The sequence below is a fragment of the Triticum dicoccoides genome, chromosome 4B, assembly GCF_002162155.2.
Source record: "Triticum dicoccoides isolate Atlit2015 ecotype Zavitan chromosome 4B, WEW_v2.0, whole genome shotgun sequence".
Classification (NCBI taxonomy): domain Eukaryota; kingdom Viridiplantae; phylum Streptophyta; class Magnoliopsida; order Poales; family Poaceae; genus Triticum; species Triticum dicoccoides.
In genome coordinates this window covers 477,263,657-477,273,119 of record NC_041387.1, presented here as the reverse complement: position 1 = coordinate 477,273,119, position 9,463 = coordinate 477,263,657, and the positions used below count along the sequence as shown (strand labels likewise).

At 45.1% G+C, this 9,463-nt stretch overlaps 1 protein-coding gene across 1 annotated transcript; it reads right to left on the bottom strand.

The window, feature by feature from the left end:
- Window positions 1-315: 315 nt before the first annotated feature.
- LOC119290971 (phosphomevalonate kinase, peroxisomal-like) lies at window positions 316-4,777 on the bottom strand. Its single transcript, XM_037569651.1, has 10 exons — window positions 4,608-4,777; window positions 4,345-4,495; window positions 4,168-4,265; window positions 3,932-4,044; window positions 3,763-3,815; window positions 2,579-2,968; window positions 2,380-2,481; window positions 1,528-1,755; window positions 1,077-1,199; window positions 316-888 (listed from the first exon to the last, which is right to left on the bottom strand). Exons 1-10 carry the CDS (start codon window positions 4,613-4,615, stop codon window positions 622-624), a joined length of 1,533 nt encoding a protein of 510 aa, XP_037425548.1. The 5' UTR covers window positions 4,616-4,777; the 3' UTR covers window positions 316-621.
- Between the last annotated feature and the right edge of the window lie 4,686 nt (window positions 4,778-9,463).

Sequence of the window (9,463 nt, the reverse complement as noted above, 5' to 3'; positions counted from 1 at the left end):
CACGGTTGCACTGTAAAAGGAGCAATTTACTGGTTTGCCGCCGCCTCAAGTCTTGATACTTGATGCCACTGACCTATGCAAATGGCAAATATCTTCATTATTATATGAACAAATTGGCCGATGAATACATGGCCGAAGGAAGAGCACGCTATGAAATATTCCATGACCCTGGACATTTCCGAAAAGCCAAGCCGACTTTATTAGATACTCCAGTTCTCTTGTCGTGATCCTTTCACAATTATGCTCTCATCCTTTCCACAACAAAAGCACGATTAAATTTGCCACAAATTACCTCCATTTCGAACACATACCATGGCGTGCTGTAATAACGAGTTTCAAAATGTTTCAAAATTCAAGTCCCGAGTTTATTGGAAAAGCTACACATTGCACCACGTACATTTCGTGGCCACAGGCAAATGCTTCCGTTCCATGGGGGTTACAAGAGCTTCCCATTTTCCACTCTTGCATTGTCCTCAACTACATCGTACCATCTTTGCTCCGTGCTCAGCACTTATTCTAACAATGAGAGTTTTCAAAATTTGTCTGGTTGTGCTACTCCTAAATGAATGAGATACCAAAGATACACCGTAGAAGCATTACAGGATTTATCAACAAATAGTATCACCTAATCTGTATGGACGACACAGCTGTTGACACCTCCTCTGTTCTTGGATCACCAGCTTCCAGTGAAACACCCCGAGAGTCTTCTCGAACAAGGAGTGGGAGGACACCGACGGAGCTCCAAGCATTTGCTACAGCACCACTTGCTTCACCCAAGGTCACTGAGAAAACTGCGTCAAAGCCACCGGCTCCAGGAACACCAGCTAGTAGAACGCCTTCCATATTCATAGTGGCATCCAGAAGTTGTGTTTGTGACTCCGGCTCAATCTGCAAATTAAGGACATTAAAGCACAGAAAAACTGTACAAGTAAACTGTGACTACTATCTACAGTTCCATGACTATGACTATGTAAGCCATGTAGGCATAACCATGGCATCAAGACATTTAGTGAACTTCTTTGAAAACACTATACTACAAGTCTACAACAATCATAATTTCATCAATGGAGCCTTACTGGAACACCGGCTGCCACACCCATCTCTCGCATATGAAGCCTTATTTCAAGGAAAGCATCTCTCGCAGCCAATAATGATTTGACAACCAATTCTTGATGCTGATTAGTAGCCACCTCTGTCCACTGAAGAGAACAAAGAAAAATGTTTTAGCAGAGCAGTAAAGATTGTTTTTCTCTTCCTGCGCACATGATGAAAAATTGATGACTAAGAATTAGTAGCATAAAATATGTAAATCTAAAGACTACATGGTCATGTATGCCAAAAAATCTGGATGGTGCAATCTCCATTCCATAAACGGAAAAATAAATGCATTTTCTGGATTGACATTTGTTTGCAAAATTGATATGATCTTTGCTTATTCTGTACCACGAACCTTGCGCTGGTCTATCAACTTAGTCTACAATGATCCAGCTTATATTAGTACAATTAAGGAGAAGTTACCAAGGTTACCTTCATGAATGTGAGACGACTACAGGACCGCACTACAGATTCATAGGCCTCCCAATAATCTTCAGAAAGTTTGCTTAAGCTTCTCAATTGGTTTTCCAGCACTGAATTAGCCATTCCCAACTTGCTCCATGTATCTGCGGCTTTCTGAGGATCAGACTTCTGCCACTGTTTCACAGATCCAACCATTGATGGAGTAGATGATCCTCCAGTTCCAGGTTCACCCAGAAGCTAACAACAACCAACACTCTATGTTAAAATTCCAAATTCATCCTTATTGAAACAAATCCCCATTAATCGACAAATAAACATAATATCAAATAATATTATCATAATGCAAAAAAGAAATCAGGTAAGTTCTTTGGTTAAAGAAAATCTTACAAAATAACATTCCCAGACTTAAGAAAAAAAATTATCACCTATAGTGCATAGCTCATGAGGGCAAAACAAGATATCAAGGCAAATAAACTTAACAAATACGACATGTCATTTTAAGCGAAGGCTAAGCCAGAAACTAAGTCAAAGTCATGGCCCGCTAGTGATGATGAAGAATATTTTATATCTGCAAGGTGCTCATGAATACTAGCATATTCATTGCTTATAAAGAAAGGAGACAAGCATGACTCGTGGTCTCCATGCTTACAACAGTACTGTTCACATGCTGTTACTATCATTCTACCAGTTTCAGATATGGAAACCAAAGGTTAACAAGCATCATAGCGGTCCAACTAACTACTAATCAGACTACATATCCTATACTGTCAGCAGCAGGCCAGTAATTATGAGGAGAGGTGGCAACCAGTAGAATGGTATAATAACAATTAGGAAAACCTCTTCATCGATCATCCAACTTACAAGGCACATCAGAGGAGGCAAAGAAAATTGAGTCTTCTCATGATCCCACCTCCGTGTAACAATATCTGCTACTGCATCTGGCAAGCAACTCCCACCTATAACCTGTAAATATATTTTTTAAGATTACAACTGACGAAGTCACTGGGATAGACAACTGTTGAGCACTTGCTGGGATAGCTAACTGTCTGGGAGTTCTTACCTGAGCTGAGGAGAGGATTTCTGGAGAGAACCTTATGTAGCGCTGACTCCCATAGACAGCGGCACTAACATCAAAGCCACTGCCAATTTTCCCTTGTGCTATACAGTGTGCACTTTGAGCAATAGCATGCACAAAATCAAAATCTCGTCCAGTTACAGTGTCACTGGATGATTGACCTGAACACGAAAGGTTAACAGCTCCAAGATAATGAAGAAGAGCAGCAACAACTGATGCAGTCATAGCAGCTGATGACCCAAGTCCAGTTTTTGCCACTTCAGGTTTGCATATTTCTCCAGTTCCATTAGCAACTTCTGAGTTAAACGTAATTGAGCAAAATGGAGGCAATGAAAGCAATACCTCTGGAGTTAGAGGCAGACCACGTGCTTCAATCTGAAGAAACAGTAAATTCCACAGCTAATTATTTACCAGTGACAATGCTTTTGGGGAAACTATGGTTGTATCATTGTATGACATACATAGGTAAAAAATGGGACCAATATAATTAATTATATACATTTAGTGTGCAAAAGTTGCATACAAAAAGAAATGAAAGGAAGTAGCAACTCCTAGATGCTTTGCAGCGGGTTCCTACTTCACATGTGCATCGAATCTTAACTCTTACACATAAAGAAATAAATGGAGGATGAAAAGAAACCAGTGGTAATTTTTCAACATCATTAACTGTTAAAGTGAACAATAAAAACACGACATCTAGGAAGGGAGAAAGAATGCAAGTACTTTATACACATCCTATGTCACACTCACATGTGAGCATGTCGCTGTGTCTGTTTGAAGTTCGCAAGTAATTTCCCCTTCCAGGAAGAATTGTTTCAGATTGTAAATTTACAGGCAATAACTGATGTTATAATCAATTCTACTCAATTAATTACATATCCTGATAAGTGAAGTGTAACCGCTTGTGACTGAAATGATAATTTGGTCATAGAAGCTAAGACCATCGCTCAATTCTGATTATCTTAGATCATACTCAATTTATTCGAACCCCTTAAGAGATCTTAGGCCTCCTTTTGTCCTGACACCGCACTACTTTTTCATTTCAATGTGGGAAGACGATGTTCAAGATTAGATTAGGAGACCCGAAAGAAACAAAGACCATGTAAATCAAATCTCTTGTTTTTATTTTATTTTTCAGGTTCAATTGTAATTCAAATAGGAAGCATTACCTGCTTCCTGTACGAATAGAAATCATTGGAACCCAGAATTGTGATGTTCAAACCTGCACAAATAAAGTTCAAAGAATCAACAACGAAATACTACTATAGTATACAACAAATTCAAAACTAATGTAGTGCTTTAGAGTGGAGCAGAGTAACTAATGGGAAGTTGCATGACCTCGCAACAGCAGCTTATCTAGTGCATCTTTCTTCTCCTTATCAGTAATAGACACTTTGGCAGCTGCTATGGAGAATTGTATCGCCTGCTCCACAAAAGGGTTTGTAGACTCCCTGCACCATCAGCACAATCAATAACAGTACACTGCTGCCAAAAACTGAACTCCAACAACACTACGACAAATCAAGAGTGCTACGCAGCAGCACTTTGGTCCAAGCGAATGAACGGCGACTCGCCTTGCGGACGTCAATTGGAGCGTCGAATTCTTGATGGATAGCTTGTAGGCGGCCTCCCGGGAGAGCTGAGGGGAGGTCACCTTCACATCCGCCCACGCCTGATACAGCACAAGGGTACAGGATAAGCGGCGATCTGGTGGTACAGAAATCGGAGGACCGGGGAGAGCTCGGCCTCACCCATGCCCAGGAGTCGGGGCTGAGCTCGTCGTGGATCGGGCGGACGATGGCGTAGAAGCGGGCGCTGGTGCTGAGGACGAGGCCGGGGTTGGGGCGCTCCAGCACCAGGTACCCTCCCGCCACGAGCACCTTCCCCGGCGCCGACGCGACCCTGAAGACACACGACCGAGCGGGGTGAGATGACCAGATCGGGGCCCGACTGCGGAGGCAGGCATGCTGAGTCGAGCAGAGTAGGCGAAATCTAGCAGTATCCGACGACGCACACTTCCATGGCCCTCCCTTCTCGACGACTGGAGTGGAGTGTGATGCGGTGGCCGTGCGGCACGGCGCGCAGGGCAGCACGTTTCTGCCTACGGCGGAGGAACCGAGCAGGAGCAGTGGCTGGTGGACGGGGAGTCGCCGCGCGGCGTTCTGCAGAGACTTTCGACGACGACGGCCGTGCGGAGTTGCTGTTGGCCCGGGACGTTCCTATCCTGACATGGCCGACGGGCCGGCTCGGCCCGGGCACACCATGTCACGTCCAGGCCCGTATACATGTGGGCCGGCACGGCACGTGCTGCCCACGTGCTATTCGGCCTTTTGGGCTATTTTCGGCCTATCTTAGGCCTTTTGGGCTGTTTAAAAATAGAAAAATCGGAAATATAATAAAGAAATAAACAGGATGTGCCATGCCGGCACACGGGCCTTGTCTCGCAGTCCAGGCACACCCCAGGCTTATTGCAGGTCTGGCACGACCCATTTAGTCGCGTGATGTGCGGGCATGCGGGCTTAGCTGGCCTGCGAAGCACGACCTGTTTGGCCAGCTATGTCTATCACACACATCCCTGGCTCGATATTGTGTTTTTTCTCTGAGATGGGCTTGATCTCGTTGACGAGCGGGGTAGAAGGACACGAATATGGGCTAAGTCCAAACGGCTTCCGTTTTGAGCACTGGTGGCCTGATGGGCCATAAGGGCAAGCCCGTACCGGAAGCTCTCGATGGCATATGGATATTGAGGAGATGTGTCTCACTTTGTGCGAGATGAATGATTCACTCGCCTCAAGGTCACTCTAAATGAGTCGGCCCAATGTGGGAGGATCACCTTCGTAGCAAACATTTTTTCCTTCTTTTATTACAATTTTTATATTTTTGGAAATGAAATGTAATCAATTTAGTTTTCAAAAACATGCATCCCACATATACGAAAATGTTCGTGCAGTGTAAAAAGAGTGTTCCACAACTTTAAAAAGATGTTGATAGCATTCGAAAAATGTTCGTGAAACCTAAAAAATGTTCGTTCTATCAAAAAATGTATGTGACATTTTGTGAAAGAAATATTTGTGTAATTCAAAAAATTCATGCAATAACATCAAAATTATATTTTCGCTTAAATCATGTTCACAAGTTTTAAATATATGTTTGTGAAATTTTAAAACAAAATTATAGAACGTAAGAAAAATGGTTACATAGTTTTATAAAAATGTTTCAACGTGTATTTAAAGTATTGCTTAACACGATTTCAGAAGAATGTCAAAAACATGTATTTGGAAAAATATTTATCATGTAGTTGAAAAATGTGAAACATGTATAAAAAAGGTTTTATATGCATACCAAAAGTATAAAATGTGTATGAAAACGATAGCCATCAAAACATATATTTGAAAAAATATTAATGACATATCTTAGAAATGTTAAATGTGTATAAAAATATTCTTAGTTTACAAAAAAAAATTACAATCTTTATGTAAAATTTTGAGATGGGTTAAAAAAAATAGAAGAAAACGGTGAAAACAGAAAAAAGGAAACAAGAAAAAAACACAGGAAACCAAAGAAAAACCGACACAAACATGGGAAAAAGGGAAAGAAATCATAGAGAGAGGGGAAAAACACGCTGCAGCTACAATACTTGGTCGGCCCACTAGCGCCGCGCCAGAGGTAAGCCGGAGCGTATGGGTCTCTCTGCAGCTAGTCTTGATCTCGTTTTAGAGGCCAGGACATGACCTCTAGAGCTGAAAAACACTCCAGTTGAAAATGGAAGTCCTCACCACAGTTTTATTAAAAAAATATCACCACAAGACTTTCAAAACAAGAATGCAATCATCTTCTTTGGCGTCTGTTAAATGCTATAGACAGTATAACATATCTCTCGCCTCTCGAGCACATATAACTGAAACGTTGCTGCCACCATTTCTTCCTCCCTACAAAAACCGCCATGGCATGTAGGAGTAGTAGGCTATAGCTGACTACCCCTGACAAGAAAAAAGATACAAATAACTAACCCCCGGAGTAGGTACATATGGTTGCCTATCCTAAAAAAAGTACAAGTAGTTGCGATGCAATTTGTTGGAGGAATCTTTTGGCTGCTGCATGCAAACTACCAACATAGCATAGCAAACCTCCCATCTGATGAACATGCTGGGTCAGATCACTAAACCGCAAACAAAATAATCCCCTCCGCCCTTAAACTAAGCACGGTCAATGGGCGTCGCAGGCGATCGATCGAGCTCTCCGGTTTCTTCCGACAGGGACACGTTGTGGTCCATTATTTTCTTGATGATGCGTCCATCGATCCTCTCTGAGCTTTACGAAGCGGACCTGACGAGAGTTGCTTTATGATAGGCTCCATCAGCGACCCATCGCCATCTACATGAATGATAGACAGATCGATCAGCTACTAGCTTGAGACGCTTGCCAAAGGTTGTGGATTAATTGTAGAAGTGGCCGTGGCCTCCGAGCTCCGACTACCTCTGCTTGCTTGCGGTGCACCATCACCTGATTGATCTTTTATTGCAGATAAGTTGCTCATGTGATGATTGGGGCTTCCCCTCCTAGTGGGGGGCTAGTGGAATAAAATATTTTGGTCAGGGCATGTGAGACAATGTGGGTTTGTTCCCCCATTGAATTATCACTAACAGATTGGTTCAGCGTCGCTTCATGTCTACGATTGAGGTCTGGCTCTTTTTAATCAGAATCTGAAAATGCTGAATTCAGTTAACTCGGTCTTGTTGGCAAAGAGTGTTTCAGTCCATGGCCGGTTGTTAACCGAGGCCGGCATTTCAATATGCAGAGATTGAATGCCAGCTCAGAGATGCTTATCGGCAGCTATAGAACACTGCACTTACCAATATGTATGTTAGTTAGTGTTCAAACATACAGTATGTATGCATTGCTACTACTCCCTCCGTTCGGAATTACTTGTCTCGGAAATGGACGTATCTAGAGAGTAGTAGTTAACTGCCTGCTGCGAAATGGCAAGATCCAAGTAGGAAAAACCGATATTATACAGGTATGGGCATAGCAAGGACCCGAGGCCAGGCTCGCGCCGGCGCGATGGTTCATGGAACCTAGACAATGATTGGTTCGTTGGAGATGCCATGCCATGCATGCAGGAAAGAGATAGATGAACAGTTAACTGCCGTGTGCTTGCTAGAGCCAGCAGGAGAAGACGAATGATGGGGACGCATGCCCTTTCGCTCCATGAAAGTTTGCCAAAGTTAAAGGCCGCGTCCTCTCTCTCTCCCTAGCCCTAAGCCCTGAACCATATAAACCCTTTTTCCAAACGCAGTTGTTGCTTTTGTTCCGCGCTGGTGATGGTGAAAAGCAGAGCTTGGTGCGTGCAATGCAAGACGAAGAAGAACCGTGATTAACCTTGCTCTGTCTGCAGTAGACATGTATGCATAATGCAGCAGGCACGTTGCCGCATGAATCATCTACTAGGTGTAGTAATACGTTTTTCTCCTTTGGGAAAGTCACATGAGGCAATGATGCACTTAGAGATCTGCGTTTGCGTCCGGCATAATTAGCAATGATCCTCCATGGTTATCTACATGCTTGTTGAGCGCCCGTGAATTCCGCCTTAACTGACGCGGCTGGGTTGTCACTTGTCAGACTCAGAGCTTCAGAGGTTTCCAAGGGAAAACTTTAAGCCAGGGCGATATGGCTTGGCAGCCGAGATTCCGTGACAAAGCGAAAACGTGCGTACACGTAGACTATAGAGTGATGGCGTCGCTGGACACACGTCCTGAGCATACGTGTCGCAGAGTACAGCCAGCCGCGTACGCATGGTCCTGCACTGCCGATGCCCAGACACTGCAGAAGCAGGGTCCACTGCAGAGACGCGCCGCGCGGGACAGGCGTGCATGGCCGTGAGCTCTGCTGTCGCGCGGCGCAGGCGGCCGGCGTCCAGCGTCATACAGTGCTGAGATGATACTACGGATCCGCTCTGGGTGAACTGACTGGCATGAGTGGTGCACTATACGACGCCGCGCGTGCGTGCACCCGCACATGGCCCGGCCCGGCTCGTGCGCGCGACGCGCATTTCGTGTGTAAGTCGACGCGACGCGCAGGCCGGCCGGTGGCTGCGGTCCTCGATCGCGTCCGTATGTGCGCGACGCTGCGCCGGGCTCGATCGTGAGGGCATGATCAGCACACGGAGCATATGGCGGTCTCACCATTCGGGCCTTCACCACGTACGGTCTGTGCTCCGCGTATGCGACCAACATGGTGCACACCCCGGCATCACGCTAGGGTTTGGTACGTAGAACACGGAGAGAGTAACGTGCGGAGGAAGAAGATTAGTCGATTAGAGAGGTCTCTGAACTAGAGCTGGGGAAAAGTGTTTAGAGTTCATGGATGAGCTCCAACGGCTATTTAACCGGACAAACTCACACTGCACCCTCGACTTCGGAGGTGATGTGGCAGGTTGCGCCACTAAGAATTGAAGCCCTCCCAGCCGGACCCTCCCTTAACTTAGCGTAAAAGCGACTTGACCGAGAACTTCCCGAAGCTCGTGAGGGACCAAGAAACCTCATCAGGTCCGGGTCGCAGCACAGCGCCGGCAAGCACATTGCATAACCCCACCCAACAGGCTCGTTCAGGGTCTAGGAGAGGCCGCTTAAAAGAGATAGCTGGTGGGGAGGATCTAAGCGCGCCCACAACAAGGATTTCAGTATCTGTAGCAAGTTGGTAGATGGAGGGGTGGATGCGCCACAACGGCTCCGCACCATACCAGTGATCAAGCCAGAATCTCGTGGACTTGTGGTCGTTCACACTAAGTTTAGCTCCTAACGGAAAGGCCGGTTTAACAGCCTGGATCCCATTCCAGAAGGTCGACCCTTTGGCCTTAGAAGTAAGAAAATT